A 19,116-nucleotide genomic window follows, 5' to 3' on the forward strand; every position below is an offset into this window, starting at 1 on the left:
TTTGGAGGAACATAAGCATTTCAGAGGGTTGCAGTGCTGAAGCAGGTTATAGGGGTAGAGAGGGATCAAGTTACTGAAGACGTTGAAAACAACGACAAGAATTTTAAAATTGATGCTTTGCTTAGCTGCAAACTAATCCAGCCCAGTAAGTACAAGGTTGAGCGGTGAACGATTCTAGGAGCAAGTTAGGATGTGGGCAGCAGAGTTTTGGATGAATTTAAGCTAACGGGGTGGAGGATGGGATACCTGTCACAGATAACTTGGAATGTCAAGTCTAGAGGCAATAAAGGTATGGATTCAAACAAAAGCAGCTGAAGCAAAGACAGAATTGGAGATCATTATAGTCACGCTTGTCAATAGATCATATGATAGTGATGGGTAACCTAGGTTAGTGAGTGGGGTACATGAATGGCCATCCTTCATCTCAGTGGGCCACAAGATTGAAATTGGCCATATGCACTACTGTAACCCCATGAGTAAGAATAAATACATTTAATACATGTTGGATATTTCGTAAGTTATAGAAAATGCTTTTTCATTCATAAACTAATAGAACTGTTACCAACTTCAAATGGTAAAAACAAAGGAAATATTCACTCTTCCCTTCTGGTTATCTGTCCTCCCTCCATAAACTTTCTTACATTAGGACTCAACAATGTGCAGATACTTCACAAATCACCACTGAGGGTTTTTATCCATTAGTCTGTTGCATTTCTTGTATTTGTTGTGTCCTGGAGCAGAAAACGTTTAGCTTTGCCAAAGAACTAGACAGGCGATATTCAACCAAAATTCTTGTCTATCTTTCCGCTTGAGTAGTTAATTTAATCTTCATCCAGGGCATGAACATGGATGAATTCCTCCTCGGACTTCTTTTTTTATCAGTCCCAACCTTTTGATTTGTTCAGATCAATTTCAAATTACTTAAGAGCTTTAGATCATTCGGAAGAGAAAAGTAGTTCTCAAAATGCTCTGCAAGTGCAGAGAGTGCTTGCATGTGAACTGATTGATCAAGGAAATGAATACGATCCCAATGGTTTTCCAGCATTTTTAGAAATTCGGGAGAGTGTAGTCACATGAAAGTAACTGAGTGGACATTGCAGGTATAGTATGAATTTTCTAATGCTAGCAACTTTAAAGCTTTCAGCTTAAAAGTTTATTTATTAGTGTCATGAGTAGGCTTACGTTAACACATGCAATGAAGCTATTGTGAAAATCCACTAGTTGCCACACTCTGGTACCCTGTTTGTGTAGACTGAGGGACAATTTTAGCATGGCCAATGCACCTAAATAGCAGATCTTTTGGACTGTGGGAGGAAACCAGAGCACTGGGGGGGAAACTCACACGGACACGGGAGAACTTGCAAACTCCACAAACAGTGACCCAAGCTGGGAATCAAAGCTTGTTCCCAGCACTGTGAGACAGCAGTGTTAGCCACTGTGACATGGGTAAGAATGGATTTGTTTCCCCTGCAACAACTCATTCTTGCATACCTGGAATTTGCAGGGTGATTGATTGAACTGTAGCAGTGATTTGATTGGATGCAGAGGGAGCATATGGCTCTTGCAAATAGTGTGCAATCAGTACATACCTCACTTCATGTGCCCTTGCAATTACGTGCTTATCACTTTCATAATACCAGGAGGAGAAAAACTGTACAAATGTTTATACTTCCATCCCATAGAATCCCTGCAATACAAACAGCACATCACCCAGGCCCAACGCACAGCCCTATTCCTGTAGCCTCATACATTTACCATGGCTAACCCACCTAATCTAAACATCTTTGAACTGTGAGAAAGAAACCAGAACACACACAGGAAAGAACGTGCACACTCCACACACACAGTCACTCAAGGCTGGAATTGAACCCTGGTCCCTGATGCTATAAGGCAGCAGTGCTAATCACTGTGCTGCTCTACCAGCCAAAGGCTGGCGACTCTGCATGTGGGAAATGGTCAACAAAATGTTTTGTGGGAAGTAAGCAGAACCCTGATCCCCACCATGTTGTATTGAGCTTTTGCATTGCTAATTGAGTTAATTCAGAAGCCATTCCAGCACATTGCCATCTAGAGGACATTTAGGACCTGTGTGAATAGATGAAACAACAGCGTATCTCCTTAATAAGATTCAAGAATCAATACTGATCAGTACAGAGACTGAACCATGAAGTGACAGTTTAAATATTTAATTCAATGTTAAATCACATAGAGAAAGGGAAATAAAGTTGTAATTAAGAGTTAGAGATTAATAAAGCAGGTAAAAATAGTTGCACTTCTAAATGTCTAAAACATTAAAATACAAAAGAATGAGATATCACATTTGCAAAAATTATTTTGCAGTACCTGTTTGTTGTAATTATGAGTTAGCATGAAAAATTTTCCATTTTGGACTCCAAGTCTGATGGTAGGTGGGAAAGTTGTCATGATTGAATATAAAAGTAGGGAGGTCTTGCTGCAGCTGTATAGGGCATTGGTGAGGCCGCAGCTGGAGTACTGTGTGCAGTTTTGGGCGCCGCACCTGCGCAAAGATATTTTGGCCTTGGAGGGAGTGCAGAGGAGGTTTACTAGGCTGATACCGGAGTTGAGGGGGTTGAGCTATGAGGAGAGGCTGAATAAACTGGGCTTGTACTCGTTAGAGTTTAGAAGAATGAGGGGAGATCTCATTGAGACGTATAAGATGATGAATGGGATGGATAGGATAGGGGTGGAGAGACTCTTCCCGCTCAAAAAAGACAGTAGGACTAGGGGGCACAGCCTCAAGATAAAAGGGGGGCGGTTTAGAACGGAGTTGAGGAGGAACTTCTTCACTCAAAGGGTGGTGAATCTCTGGAATTCTCTGCCCGTTGAAGTGGTGGAGGCTGCCTTGCTAAATATTTTTAAGACGCGGGTTGATGGGTTTTTGATAAGAGAGGGGATTAAGGGTTATGGGGAGAGGGCGGGAAAGTGGAACTGAGCAGCGACAGATCAGCCATGATCTTATTGAATGGCGGGGCAGGCTCGAAGGGCTAGATGGCTTACTCCTGCTCCTATTTCTTATGTTCTTATGTTCTTATATTCCTGCTGGACGGAAGAATGACTGAACATGCATAATCTTCTGCTATTCAGTGCATTAATTTTGCAGCAGCAAGGAACTTGACAAATCTCATGACAAGGCAGGTTGGAAGTCAGCCACCATGCTATTACCTCATGGGGTCGAAGGTCGTGGTTCCATATTTAAACAGCATCCAGACAGCCATCACTCAAATGCAGCCCTGTGGCTGCAGCTTGTACTGAAAATGCTGGCAGAGCAACTACATTGTGGGACAGACAAAAGCGCCTCTGGCATTATCATTTACTCACCCTGAGATTAAGACAAACCCAATGCACATTGTTGAAATATATGCTATTCACCAACGTCTTGACTTTCTTCACTTGATACTCAACAGTTTGCAGCTTCTGGTCCTGTGCCAACCTATGATGAGCCCTTACATCTCCTCAGTTGGATGGGAGCCATGTCTAAAGTACGATTGCCTGCAGTATGCAAAATTGATGTCTCCATGGATATGTGAATGAATTGAATTGTTCTTTATAAGTTTCCCTCCATCTCAAAACCAACAGCAAATGCTAAGCTCTTCACCTTGTCTTTATTTAGATATAGTATTCCCCCATTCCCACTTTCTGTTTTTGCCTGTCTCCCTTTTCCAGCCTTGGCACAGCATTTGGTAACAACACTCAAGTGAAGTTATGTGAGGTCTCCAAGAAAGATAATACAACATCAATAGACCTCAAAGTCATGGAAGATGTGAAGCATGTCAGGTGCATGTCACTTGTATGCAGTTGTAAAGATGAACATTCTAATTTCCTGCTGGTGGGGAAGTTAATTAGCAGGGCAAGCTGAATTCCAATTAGATGTTTTTGTTTTAAATGATCATGTGTGAGATGCTGGAATGGACAAGTGATGACTGCCAAGTTTGGTGAATACCTACCATGTGAGCACTGCAATCTCACACCTTTTCATGTGTTTTAAAGATATGTCTTGTGATGAAATCTGTTTATAACACATCTTCTGGAGGAGCAGGGCAGCTTGGGCCAACAGCGTCCTGATTTTTGCATTTAACTTTGTAGGTACCATTGCTGGCAATTATTGTGAGCATTGATAGCCTCATCTTCATTTCTACTGTGCAATCTAAAGCCATGACATGCATTTCTAGCTTGGATAACAGAAATTGTGGATGGTGGTTATTCCCTACATAGGGATGCACAAGACAATTTTAATACTTATTCGGGTTTCACTGACCAGCTAATTCAACATAAGCAAAACATCAAATCTGGAGCCATTCTGAGTTTGTTTGGTTCAGCTGCCTATTTCCTCAATCAATTACATTGGGGAGCTAATTGATTCTTCAAGAAATATTGCAGGATCGGCTCAGAAATGTATTTTGAATCATTGCATATGATCTGTATAATGTAACACTTAATTCAGGTACTTATTGCACTCTATTTTAAATCTTATCATTTAGTAATAATCTGGTTAGGTTTAGTCCATGCTCCCATAGATCCACATTATCTAAACTGTTAATCTCCTATGACCACTTGATATTTATAGGTTTTTTTGTGACAATTACTTGTGTATCTTGACCTATGGTAGAGAAACAGAGCAGCATGTCCTGCGTGCTGAGGAACGGGCAACTTCTCTGGATGAAAGTCTGCACGATGCTTTGGATAAAATTAATGACTTGACCCTAGAGTTGAAGACAAGAGAATCAAAGACCCAGATTCCACAAACAACAGCAAGTGAGTTTACATTCAGCTAGAAGGAGTTTCAGAGCTACCATTAACTTTATTATTGACTGTGTCATACAGGCCCTCAATTGCTATTCATTACATTACTGTTGCTAATTGCTGTGGAGCTGCTGAAATGATAGAATTAATTAAGAATTTTAATTCTTTCAAATTAATGAAATTGAAATTGTGCCATTGAAACTGAAATCGTAATGTCAAGAATAAGGAAAACACAAAATGGTTTCAAATAGTATAGGTACATGGTCAAAGTGAATGGAAAGGCTGCCTATGTTCCAGGAAATGTTTATCATCACATTATAAGACAATGGTCTTAATTGTCTTTGGTAATTAACCCAATAATGTTGAAGTTCACAGAAGCAAATTAATCATTTCTGGTCCACATCTCAAGCTGGAAAGACAAATGAAAGGGCCCTCACACAGAATAATAAAATCTTGAAATGATTGACAATATTATCTGCTATGATTAGTCTGATTATAAGAAGTAAAGTTCAGTTCTAGTAGTTTCAGTTATTATGGGTTTAATATTGTTCAAGAAATTAAATTTTCATTCTTTGAGGGTTTGGAAAGAAAGGAAAATGATTCTCAGCCAAGAAGACAATAAGAAAAGAACGAAAGAAGCCTTTGCATGTTCTCTTAATGTTCTACATGAAAGAAATGATTGTATCTTATTGTATCTTAACAGTCAGAGATGACCTGAAAGCATACTAATCCTCTTTTAAATTCTGTCAAGTGCGTACTGTTATCTTAATGTTTAGTATAAAACTTACTACAGCTGAATTGTTATAATGTTGCTCTCTTTTATTGATGTAGTTAAATAAATTTTTTAGTAATAGTAGTTGTGTTGTTTAAAATTCCTGAAGATTTTCAAGTATGTTTAATGTCATTTTCATAATGACAAATTACATTTACTTAACTGCTGGCTGAGACTCTCTTTCATTATAGGTTTCTGTAGGTCAACTTCAGAACAAGTTTCATCATAGACAATAGTAAATCTTGATCTAATTCTTTAAATTTTTAAGCATGATATGAGATTTTTGATACTGCTCTTCCTATAGTCCTTCAGCATGAATGTTAGAAATTGTGAAAAGGCTATTTTTCTCACCCCATTCCTACATCAACTTGCAAATTCATCTCAACCATTTAAGTTTCTGACAGAATTTCAGCATAAAGAACTGTATGACACTGAAAAATAATCAAAACTACTATAAATCTCTGGATTGCCATTATTTACATTTCAATATTGCCACCCACAGATGAAAACTTTGCCTGCTGACTTGGCTGACCCCATCAGCGGAGGAAGATCCTTGCATAATCTGGAATATTCAATCATTTTAACTTTGTCCATCTTCTAATATTCAATCCCATTGCCCACCACCTTTTTTATGCAACTATTCCTAGAAGTTAATCATCGTGTTACTAATAACATTATTAATTGTACAACTGCATCAACTCCTGTTATGTGAATAGATTCCCCTGAAACTAATTAATCTTATTGTCTAATATCTTCTCATTTATTAGATATAATGTTGCATATGTTAGACCTGTGCTCACACAAACATTCAGCACACATCACCACTTAGAATCAAACACGAAGCATGTATCACAGCTCTCTATATATATTGAAGGATTCTGAAGTCTTGGAATATGTCTTTTTTCAGGAAGCAGAGATTGTTTTAAGTGATCTATGTTTGTCTTGTTGGATTGTCTTGTTACATATAAAGTATAGATTTAGGTGAGTTTAATTTATTGTTTTTGTGTAGGAAAGGGTAAAACTCTCATTAGATTCATGATAAACAAAGTGTTTGCATGTATTGGGGTTTTTGGTTTCAGTTTATGCTATGCCTGTATTGTGCTCAGAGAGTTTATGATATGAAAAGTAAACACATTTTTGGACAAAAATGTTCCTTAGCAATCAAGGATCACTCTTTAGATTAGGATAATTTAAACGGAACCTATAGCAGAGAGAGCTTATCATCTAGGGAGAGAACATTCTCTCAGCTCTGCCAGAAGCAGGAGTATACTGGAACAATTGGCATGAAAGGAAATCCCAGAGAAAATTAAGGAACAGTTAGTTCTAGAAGCCAGGGAATTAAAAACATGTTCTAGGAAGTTTGAAGTCAAAGGAACAAGCAAAAACTGGAATTGGATCAGTGTCGCTGTTCATTTAAGTTAAAGACAGAGCTGGAAAGAGTGAGATCTAGTAAAGTTGAGAAGTTGGAGATGTCTGAAGTGATCTTTAGGTTTGTGATGAACTACTGCTAATGTGTGGCTAAAGGGATGGTGTAGGAAGGATGGTTGGATCATTAGGACAGTTTCTGGGGTAGCTAGGTCCAGTACAAGCTGGGCGGTTTGCACCTGAACCGGAATGGGTCCAATATCCTTGCATATACTGTTAGGGAGTTTTAAATTAACTTGGCATGTGGATGGGGTACAGAGAAGATGTACAATTGGGAGTAAATTTCAGTTAGATATAGAGGAAAGCTAGGTCAGTCCAGCAGGTAGAGAAGTCATGGGCATGATAAGGCATGTGGGAGGATTGAAAGGCTAAATTGCATCCATTTTAATGCAAGGAGCCCATCTGGTAAGGCAGATAAAGTTTGAGCATTAACCAGCACATGGAAATGAGGTATTGTTGCAATCACAGGCATGGTTGAAAGAAGGGAGGACTGGCAATTCCACATTCCAGGGCATAGAAATTTCAGGTGTGGTGGGTGGATGGGGGTGAATGTAAGAGAGGGGAGGGCATTGCATTGTTGATTTAAAAAAAATACCATCACTGCGATATGAGGGAGGATGTTAGAATGTAACCAATGATAACATTGAATCTGTTGTAGTGTGAGCATTGGCAACGTACTGTAAGGGTCAGCTGACCCAGTAAATGATGTAACCAATGACAAAATGATGTGGTGCTCATCTGACCTAGTATAAGTAAGAAGCTGTTGGGATTTGGGGGTGCTTGGGATGATTTAGGGTGAGGCCTCAAGCGTTGGAGTGATGAAGTTTCTTTATTAAACTTTTATCTTTGATTTATAAATTGGAGTAAGTCTTGTTTTATTTTATTGCCTGCAACTGAAAAGTTCCTGCTTGTGGATCAACAGAGGATATCTTAAAAGGCACTTCAAATGAGACCATGTGATGGAACTTTGAAATAAAAAAGGGGTAGTGAGGCTTTGTTCCAGTGAAGCTCAGTGCAAACTGGAGGAACAGCATCTCATCTTTCGGCTAGGCACTTTAGAGCCTTCTGGTCTCAACATTGAATTCAACAACTTCAAATGATTTGCTCTACCCCACTTGACCCCCTTTGTTTTCATTCTATTTGATTTAATTTTTTTACTGTTCTCTTCCTTTTCTTTCTTTCTTGTCTTTCTTCATTTTTCTTTCCCCCCACTCTTTCCTCCCTACTTCATCCCCCTTCCCTTACCTTTTCTCCCCCCACTTCCCCCTTTCTACATTCTACGTCTGTCCCATTTCCCCTCCCCCCTCCCTCACCCAACATCTCCATCTATCACAGTTTACAGCTTTTCTGCCATTTGGCCTTCACACACTTTATTCTCTCTGTGGACAGCTATTGGTGGTCTTTTTCCCTGGTTTCTATGGCTATGACTCACCTTTCATTCCCTCCCTTTTATTTGCCTTTTAGCTTTGACAAAAGGGTCATTTCTTTTCTCTCCTTAAGATGCTGTCCTACCTGCTGAGATTTTCCAGTGTTTTCTCTTTTGGTAATAATAAAGGGGCGATCGCTTTGCTGGATTATAGTACAGGTCTCCCAACACTCAGAAAGAGAGAAAGCAGTGCATATATAGGCAAATCGCAGGGAAGTGGAAGAGGAATACGGTTATAGTAGCAGGGGATTTCAACTTCGCTAATATTAACTGGGATCACCTTAGTGTGAAAGGATTGGGTGGGGTGGAATTTTTAAAGTGCATCCAGGAGAGCTTTTTGGGCCAGTTCATAGATAGTCCTACTAGGGATGAAGCGGTGCTAGTGCTAATCCTAGGGAATGAAGTGTCAGTGGGCATGCATTTTGGGGATAGTGACCATTACTCTGTACATTTCAAAGTTATTGTGGAGAATGGTAATGGTCATCCAGAATTGGCAGACAAGATGAAGGAAAATAGTCCTGAAACATAATAATCTTACAAATCTTACGAGTGTAATAGCATATTGGGAGTTGAAGCGTAGATCTGAGGTTGTGTAGACTGCTAAAGGATGAGGTCATGATGTGGGTATGCCGGCGTTGGACTGGCATAAACACAGTAAAAAGTCTGACAACACCAGGTTTTAGTCCAACCTATTTATTTGATAATATACTCACAAGCTTTCGGGTTTAGCCCCTTCGTCAGGTGAATGGAGAGTTCTGGCCTCAGACAGAGCATATAAAGCACAGACAGTTTAGAGATTACTGATTAGATTCACCTGACGAAGGGGCTAACCCTGAAAGCTTATGAGTATATTATCAAATAAATAGGTTGGACTAAAACCTGGTGTTGTCAGACTTTTTAAAGGATGAGGTGCCATGGCAGCTGTAAAGAAAGTGAGAGCGTACAATGGGGAAGCTCTTCCCCTGGTCAATAATAGTTAGAAGTTGAAGAAATGGAAGCTGTTCTTCTTGATGACTGAGTTGGCAGTTTCAGATTGCTTTGATGGCCACATGGAAGCAATCAATGATGCCCTGCACCTAGCAGAATCCAGTAATGTTGAAAAACTCAAATGAACTCTGCCCTAGCACACCTGCTTCTGTTGTGAAATGAATATGCTGTGCAGCTCTGACAAAGAGACACTAGTGATCTGCAAGTTGCAATGATATACTGCTGTTTCTGAGATGCTACCAAGATTTGCAACTGATCCAAGAAGACCCCTTTGTCCTTTTGGGCCTCTTATGGGGCCAGGATGGTTGCCTGGGGCAGCCATGACTGTATCCACCTCTAAACAACGGATCAGAAATGGACACCCCATGAAACCTATGATACTCTTGAAAATTCCTTCCCCACAATAAGCTCTTAAATTAACTTTTAAATATTTTAATTGGCCTTAAGTGGAGGTGAGTTGGTTTGGTATTCTGTTCTCTATCTGCTTGCACCAGGACAGGGGTGCTGAGACAAATACATTGGCTGGTGCCAATATTTTTAGGCTTCCCACCTCTTGCCAACCTCAGTGTAGCATGAAAATTCAGCCCTGATTTCATATGTCTGTGAACATGGACTGCTAGCTATAATGTGACTTACAAATGAATAATTGTGCAAATTAACCACAGAGGCATCTACTATTTCACTTTTTCCATTTTAATTACTTTAAGGACATGAATGGGTCTATCTCAGATTAACTTTTACCCTTACCTTTCCTGGTTTCTTTGGCTACGCATCAACTGTGGCTGAAGGGGTTTGTGGAGGGAGGAGGGACGTGAGCTCTCTCAACACTGCTGCGTATCGACCTCTAGGAGACGAACTGAAATAGAATGTTTGTGATAATCTGTTTATTTTATTTTCACCCGAAGGGAGGATTCCATCTCCACATCTAAAACAAAAGATCTGAGAATGGGATTTCCTCAGTCTGGAAGATGCAGACTTTGAAACTACACCGCATAACACTGACATTGGTGCTGCAAAGCACATGCTGGCCTGCAGTATCAATATTTAGAACTTCTTCTAATAAGTACCCTGGAATTCTTGCAATAGTTTGAAGCACTTATTTTTTTTTGTTGTTGTTGTTTCTCCCTTTTACTATTGCCTTTCCTGATTGATCAGTGTATTGCTCCTTGTTTGCCATAGTCTAGTTCAACTTCCCTGAATATCCATTATTTACATGGATACTTAAATTCTTAAATAATGATGTTGTTTGGGCATTTTACAATCCAGCAGAAATCAGTTGGATTTAATGAGAATCATGGCTGATTTTCCCTATTCAATTCCTGGGCCAAGGTCCGATTGTATAACTAATTCCTGCCTCAAATGATAACTACCAATTCTATTGAAGCCTGCATTTGAAACTGGTGCCTTCTGTTGAAGTTTGAAAGGAATAAAAGGGATGGAATGACTCAGGAAGTGAGAAGAGATTGTTTCAGCTTAAAAAGCCATCATGTTGTAGGAGTAACAAAAGGCCGAGGGAGATTTGGAGTTTTGAGAGCCTGGGACTTAATAAATTTCTTCAGAAATTGAAGAACAAATTGATTTCAAATCAGTAAATTCAGGGAGGAACAATAGCATGTAGAACTTGATCATTAATTCCTGGTTCACAGACTTGAGAGGAAAATTCAGACAAGCTCTAACTATAGTTATCTTTAAAAACAAATTAAAAACAAATTAGAAAGAAATTGGAAACTGAAGGTAAAATGGAATTGCCTATTTGACAAGTGTTTACTTGTGACTTGGGCAAAATGTTTTTCAGATGAGTCAATTCTATTCCACTTAATGGCTTCTTAGATGTGGGGAAGAGAAGTATTTAGAGTATAAGAGAAAAACATTTATTAGGAACTGCAACAGTATGAGAGTTGATGTGAGACTTCCATTTAGGCCATGTGAGATGATTACGCCAAGAAATTCAATGGGTGAAGATAACGTTTTCAAAGATAATAAATAGGTGGTAGTTGTGAATTACGCCTAAAATAATCTCAGTGTTGTTTTGAGTCCTTGTATACAGTTAAACCTTATAAACACATGGTACCTTTCATAACATTCTCCATGGGCAACTGGGGCCTGGAGCATGGTTTCTGCATTTTGAACTTGGGTCAGCAGCAGATTAAGTGCAACAGTTTTGCCCATTGCTGTGATCCATGAAATTTCCTGATGTAAAGTGACAACTGATGGACAAGAGGTAAGAATATTATACATTGCCAATACTAAAACATACAGGCATTACAAATATATTTACAATACGATTTTCCTTCCATTTCAGAAAATATATTTAAGATGCAAATAATTATGTTTGCTCCTGAAACCTGAAATCTGATATTCTCAGCTATTTATGTTTAAAAATATATATGCTTGCTGTTCTGCCTACAGTGCATTTGCCCTCTTCCAAATCTTACTTTGAAGTTTATTTCTCATAATGGATTACAATTCTTGCTAAAGTAGTCCTTGATGGAGCATTGCAGAAAGAAGTTTTTGTTCCTGCTATCAGTCTCTAGCTACTTATGCAATAGGTTAGGCTTCAGTGATTGATTTGGTTGCAAACATAGAATAGCCCCAGATCACCTCATGAACATGCTTGGCTGGTCTCAGTGCAAAAGTGTCTTGTTCAGTGGCACAACTGCATAAAGTGCTGAAAAAATGAAATATTTGTTTTTTTACTTTTATCATCATCTCCCATTGTTATTAGTAACATTTCCATCTGGTTGTCATATCATGTGGCCTAGCAGTGCACTCTGAATATTATCATACCTCAGGAGAAGTGAAAAATACAACTCCTATGATACACTTTTCCCATGCTCTCACTTCTCTCATGCTTACAGAACATTTCAATAGGCCTAGTTAAAGAATTCAAGTGCTGGAAGCAGGGCAGAGTTCTCCTTGGCTACACAAAGAAGGGTAGTCTGTGCAGAAGAATGTTACAGCATTTTTAATATAAGGATTATCCATAAGCAAGTTTAGAGATTTTTTTTTAGTTGGGTGATTTCCAAGTTTTAAAACAGATTTAATTTTTAATGTATGTATTGTGAATATAAGGAAACAATTTGCTTATTCAAAGAATAAAGAAAATGCAGTGCCTTATCAGTTTTATGGATAAACGGTAGCTTTGGGTGGAAGTGAAATTTTATAATTGTTATTGTGGATGTTTGCTCCTTGTTGATGGGTATATTCACAGAAGACGTGTTCCACATAACTCATAAAGGGAAAAGCAAAGGATGAAGATGTTTAATGTTATCTTCTGTAGAAGCAAGAATAAATAAATTGGAGCAATAGAAAGAAGGTTGATAATTTCCATTCCGAGACTCATTACACTATCACTATCCATTCTTCCCCAGACTTCAAAATCTTTACCCATATCAATTTCCCTGCGATTATAAGGTTTAAGGGTTTTGAGGTATTAAATCCTACTAATTAAAATCTCTATGATCCAAATTCTTTATTTGTAACATTGGGGTATTCACTTTTGCATCAACTAACAAGGTACAAATATCTAGTCTTTATAAATTATGCAGAATTTATTAAGTAAAATTGTATAGGTACTTAATAAAGTTCTTAGGATGCCAGCACAGGCAATATCTTTCTCTTTTTTAAATCTCTGAAGTGATGTTGATTTAAAAAAAAATTTATGGGATTTAGACATTGCTGGTTAGGCCAGCATTTATTTCCAATACCTGATTACCCCTGAGGAGGTGGTGGAGGTGGATCAGGCAACAGTTAAGGAAAGGCATTTTATTTCAGAGTGGTGACTGGCTTGAAAGGCAATTTCTGGTGGTGGTGTTAATATGTATCTATTGCTCTTGTCCTTTTGAACTGCATCCAGAAGAATCATACCCTGGAATTCATAGTGACATTGTGCCAACAAACACCTGATTTTCCGGCTTTTATCCCTCATTCTTATTTGAAAAAATTCACATATTCTGTTATCTTAGGGTGGAAGTCATCTGCTCTGTAACTAGAGTCATGCAAACTAAATACGTGTCCATCTCTTGATTCCTGGGTCTCTAGAGTTTATACAAAATATAAACAATGCCACATTCTCTTGTCAATAGTACACCCATTGTGAACATTCATATCAATATACTCTAACCAATTTCCACAAATACTTCAACCATTAAGATCAAATGTTAGAAATACTTTCTACCATGACATCAAGCAGAAAGGTTTCTCTGCAGTACGGATGCAGTTCTCCAAATATACTTAATCATGCATGTGTTTTGTTTAAAGATATTGTGTAATCTTACATTTAAGCTACTTTTCAGCCATTTTTTCAAACATTAAGCCGCTGAAACCAAACTCTCAGGCAATTTAAAGTCATAAAACCATTAAATGTAGTTTCTCATAAGCAATGGTTGCCATCATGTAAATACAACAACTGGCTTGACAGCTTATTGTCTCACTCATGGAAATTCAAACTGAGCTGTTCAGAAAGTGTTAAGAATGGAATCTATTGAAGCCAGAGCAACATCAAACACAAACTTATTATCAAAATCTCATGCTGTCGATGTTTTAATTTTTTATTAATATAAGTATTCGATTTGCCCTGCTTCTGTTTTATTTATTTTATTATTGTTACCAGTAGGCTTACATTAATACTGAAATGAAGTTACTATGAAAATCCCCTAGTCGCCACACTCTGGCACGTGTACGGGTACACTGAGGGAGAATTTTAGTATGGCCAATGCACATAACCAGTACATCTTTTGGACTGTGGGAGAAATCGAAGCACCTGGAGGAAATGCATGCATCCACAGGGAGAACGTGCAGACTCCACACAGACACTGACCCAAGCCAGGAATTGGAACCAGGTTCCTGACACTGAGGCAGCAGTGCTAACCACTGTGCCATGATGCCACCCTACTTTCCCTAAGTTGAGAAGGGCAATGCATTATGGTCAAGGCATTTTAATTATTTATTTAAAATTTGTAAATTACTGCCTTGCTTCCAGAGGAACGAACATTGAGTCAGCAAAGGAAGAGAAATGGTTACAATGTGTCAGGAATAACAATGTTATAACTGTTATTGAAATTTGGGCTGAAACAGTTCTGATGTTTATAATAATTAGACAATTTCACTAATGTTTTTTTTCAAATCAGGAGTTTCAGCATTGTACAAATCAGAGGGGATTCCAAAATAATACTTTAAAATGTTGCACTTATGGGGCAGAATTTAAAAACACCTCTAAGTGCTGGCTGGAAGCAGGGTTAGAAAGGGTGTGTTGTGGAAATCGGGCAGGGAAGTAGAAACCCTGCTGAACACCGTGACATAATTTTTGTAATCAAATGCATTCAGAAACAATGGAATGAGTTTTGTATGCAGTCAGACATCATGCCATCTTTGACATCAAATGTGATCAAATGACAAAAGGTGCTCAAAGGCATTACGTGTACTCAAAGCTATCAAGTACGCTCTCAGCTATCAAATACACTCAGCAACCTGCACTGACAAATGCAAAAAAATTAGTTAAATAATGTCTGAATTTATTCAGTATTTTAATTTAGACCAATAATCTTCCCACTCTATATGCTTGTGTGGTGATGTAATGTCAAATTTTGAGGTGCAGGAATGGGTGACAAAGTGGCACAGTGATTAGCACTGCTGCCTCACAGTGCCAGGAACCTGGGTTCGATTCTCAGCTTGGGTCATTATCTATGTGGAGTTTGCACGTTCTCCCTGTGTCTGTGTGGGTTTCCTCCAGGTGCTCTGGTTTCCTCCCACAGTTCAAAGATGTGTGGGTTAGGTAGATTGGCCATGCTAAATTGTCCCTTAGTGTCATGGGGACTAGCTAGGGTAAATGCATGGGAATATGGGATAGGGCCGAGGTGGGTTTGTGGTTGGTGCAGACTTGATGGGCCAAATGGCCTCCTTCTGCTTTGTAGGGATTCTGTGATTCTAAGAAAATGTGTTGGCCACATCATTTATAAATCTTACTGTTACATTGTTTTCCTATGTGTTAATCATTTGAGTCCCCAAGTTTCAGTAAAACAATGCTTTTCATGTGAAAGAAAAAAGATTTTACAGGGCTGCAGGGAAAAAATGAATGAGTTGCTGTTGTAGAGAATTGATACAAAGACAATGTGCTGAATGGCCTCCTGTGTTAGAGCCATTCTCAGATTCTAGTATAGATATATTCAAGAAACTTGATAAATACAAGAGGAAGAAATAAGATGAAGGATTATTCTAATAATGTGATCAAGAAGGGTGGGAGAAGTACTGTGTGATACATAAACACCAATGTGGATGGGGCAGGCCAAAAGCCTCTTTCTATTTTATAGAATCCACGTACAACTGCTAGCAGAGAATACAAATGTTATACCAAGTTTCGCATCCTCAGACCATCACAGCCAAGGAATTAAGGTGATCCCACATTCGTTTGCTCAAACATCTATTCATGGGCCCTGTAACTTGCCTTCAGAGTTTATCTCTTCACTCTTGACTGGCTAGTAATCCTATCAGCAGCAAATGCAGGGAGGAACCATCTCTACTGAATGAGCAACTTTACAGATTTTTTAAGTTGTAAATTATTGGAATGTCCAAACGTCGGTGGGCTCCATTTAATTGGACAAATCAGCTTTAACAGGACATACTATCGTGGTTCTCCAACAGCATTACACCACCGCTCTTGAGTGCCCCACCAGATCACCATCAGTGCATGATTCAATTTAATCTCAGGAGTTATATTGGACCTGTCCCCCATCCCCCTCCTCCAGGTCTCCTAGATTGAGAGCATGACAGAACACAAGAGAGAGAGTGTGTGCGGGCGTGGTGGGTAGAGAAGACAGAGAATCTGCTGCCTTCCTGACTCTCTCAGGGGTGAGAAAAATCGAGGACATCCTTCTTGCCAGAAGGCCAACTGAGTGTGTTGTCCTGCTGCTGCTGGTATCCTAATAATGCTGGAAGGTTTTCTATACCATGTGAAGAGGTTGCTAAGTAAAAACTACTATCCTTGCAGGTTCATGGAGGGGCTTCTGATTGTGAATCCTACGGCCCACAAAAGGCCTCCTTGTAATGGTTAAACACAGTCATACTGAAAAAGCTGCCTATGCCCTCCAACAATGATCCCCATCCCTTCCTTTCACCAACCTCCACCCCCCTTCAACTGGCCTTAATAAGCCCAACCAGCTTGTTTGCATTCTGGAAGCTTCTCCATTCAGGCTGACCCGGATCCTGCTGCAGTTCCAGCAGCTGTCACTGCTCCCTGTGACATTTTATAAGACTGAAGAGCTGCTGGCCTCTGGATTGGTCAGCTGCTCTTGGAGGCAGGATCTATGTGCGCAATTTTCCTGACCAGCTGCACTGCTCGAGGAGCGCAGTGGGCTGGGAAATACCAGCGGGAGAGCGGAAACGGGAATCACGATTGAGATTTTTTTACTCTGTAATCAGCCTCAAGCCAGGAAACAGTACGAAGCTGATTACAGCATTCAAAAGCTGATTTGAATGTCCCAGGTTCACTAACGTTTCCAACCCCGCCAGGGGAGGTTCCCACAGCAAGGATTAAAACTAATCTAGGGACTAGGCCTCACTGGTGGGAGCAGAGGCTATTAAGGCCCTCCCACCAGGTTGGAGGCAGGGGGTGCCTACCTGGCAGTGCGCACTAGGCACTGGGAAGGGACAGGGCCTTCTGGGGAGGCAGGCCCAGATCAGTGGTGGTCAGAGGGGACCACTGCGAACTCTGCACAGCGATCAGTGGGGGAGGGAGGGTGGTGATTGGGCCTGGCCAGGGGCAGATATCAGGGCCAGGGAAGCAATTGGGAGGCCAATGATTGGGGAGGGGACAGAGCTGATACGCTGATCTCTGTACTGGGAAATTGGTGCATGCACAGTGGTTCACTTAGCACGCTGCTGCTGGCTCCTCACGTGGTTTTAAGCTCCCCCCGTCCCGCCACCTCCTCCCCACACTACTGCCATGACAGTCACCTAAAAAATGGGTGTTAAAATCTCCCATTTTCCTGCCCTTTGGGTACTTTTTTTTGGGAAATTGCCCTCAAGTCATGGCAGACCCTTCCTAACCCGTGGATGAGGCCACCACCATTAAATGCTGCCCAGAATAAGAGACCCTTCTCCTCATGAAATATTTATGGGAAATATTCGTGCTCACCTCTGATAAGAAAATTGAGCAGAGTATAAAATATGCTGTCATTTTGAAAACACCAGTTTGTACTGTCAGGAAAGACGAATTATATGTCCTTTTTTCACAGTGGCACAATGATTAGCACTGCTGTCTCACAGTATCAGGGACCCAGGTTTGATTTCTGGCTTGGGTCACTGTGTGGCGTTTGCATGTTTGCCTCGTGTCTTCATGGCTTACTCCGGGTGCTCCAGTTTCCTCCCACAACCCAAAAGACATGCTAGTTAGGTGCACTGGCCATGCTAAATTCTCGTTCAGTGTACCTGAACAGGTGCCAGAGTGTGGCGACTAGGGGATTTTCACTGTAACTTCATTACAATGTTAGCATAAGCCTACTTGTGACACTAATAAAACAAGAAATTTCTGAATGATGGTGAGGTTGATAACAAATATTTATCTTTCTTCTAGGTCCATTACACAAAACTGCATCTGCTAAATCTGTTGTGAATGTTCCAACGCCATCACATAGCAAAGGAAGAGGCACCAGGTCTGCCAAAGCCAAGCCTAAAAAATGATGGTTTCTTGTTTCATCACTGAATAAAATCTTACATTGATAAACCATTTTGTTTGAAATTCCATGTCAAGTTGTGCTTTTTAAAACCAATGACACAGAACATGGTTGAAATGCAAATCATCATGTTGTGAAGTTGAATTAGCACTATAAAAAAGCATTTATGACTTTATGGTCGAGAAAGCAGCTTTTGACTTGAAATGAAACTTTTTTTTAACTGAGTTTAAAACATTAAGGCCACAAATTTCAGAAAAGAACAACTGGGAACAAATTGGTGGTGTAGTGAAACTTCCTCCAGCCCGTGGGTAGCAGTGTACCTATGACCTTGACTTCTATCCTAGGGTATTTACATATTTTTGATGGATGGCTACACAATTTACAGAGTTCCCAACCTGCAGGAGTGGTAAGTGATATCATGGAAAACAAGCACTGAGACCAGCAGTGTTAAATAATGAAGTATATCGGGCAATAGCCACATTACAGATTCAGATGACTAGTCACTATATCCTACATGAGGAAAGAGGTAGAATAAAATTATAAGAAAAAGCCTGGTAGTTCAAAGGATATTGTTCCACGTACATCCTGTTGTCCATCGGCTATTTAATAATTACTTATTGCATATCACGGGCCAGTTGCATTCTGTCAAATATTGTGGGTCAAAATGAATTTGAACGGTAGCTCAATTTCATCAAGACTATTTCTTGGAAAACCCTCTTTTATGATGCCAAAGATTTTAATCAAAATTTCTGCACCTTTTTTGGGGGGGCACAAATAATTTTGTTACCCGTGTGATAATATCTTATTCCATTATAATATTTGCATTTACATGTCAGTGAATATTGTTGTTTAACATCAAATCAATTCAGTGTGCTTCAGTTTAAATATAGAATTTCAATGTACCAGTCCTGTTCTCTCCCATGAAAAAGAAATACTAACAAAATGACGAGCTGTAGAAAATTAATTGATTACCATCCTGCATCTAATAATTGTGGAATGCAACAATCTTTATGTCATTAAGAACATAATGATCCATATCTTCTAACCTGCGGAACTTCAGAGACTGGGTATCCAAC

The 19,116-nt window shown here is 39.6% G+C and overlaps 1 protein-coding gene across 1 annotated transcript in view; it reads left to right on the forward strand.

The window, feature by feature from the left end:
• The window catches only part of axdnd1 (axonemal dynein light chain domain containing 1), a 179,958-nt gene extending 161,911 nt beyond the window's left edge, over window positions 1-18,047 (forward strand). Inside the window, exons 27-28 of the mRNA XM_080196753.1 lie at window positions 4,628-4,773; window positions 17,941-18,047. Coding sequence (XP_080052879.1) covers window positions 4,628-4,773; window positions 17,941-18,047 — 253 coding nt within the window. The remainder of the gene's footprint in view (window positions 1-4,627; window positions 4,774-17,940) is intronic.
• The last annotated feature ends 1,069 nt before the right edge of the window (window positions 18,048-19,116 follow it).

Source organism: Carcharhinus amblyrhynchos, chromosome 9 (genome assembly GCF_965287045.1).
Source record: "Carcharhinus amblyrhynchos chromosome 9, sCarAmb.v2.hapA, whole genome shotgun sequence".
In the NCBI taxonomy this organism is placed as follows: Eukaryota; Metazoa; Chordata; class Chondrichthyes; order Carcharhiniformes; family Carcharhinidae; genus Carcharhinus; species Carcharhinus amblyrhynchos.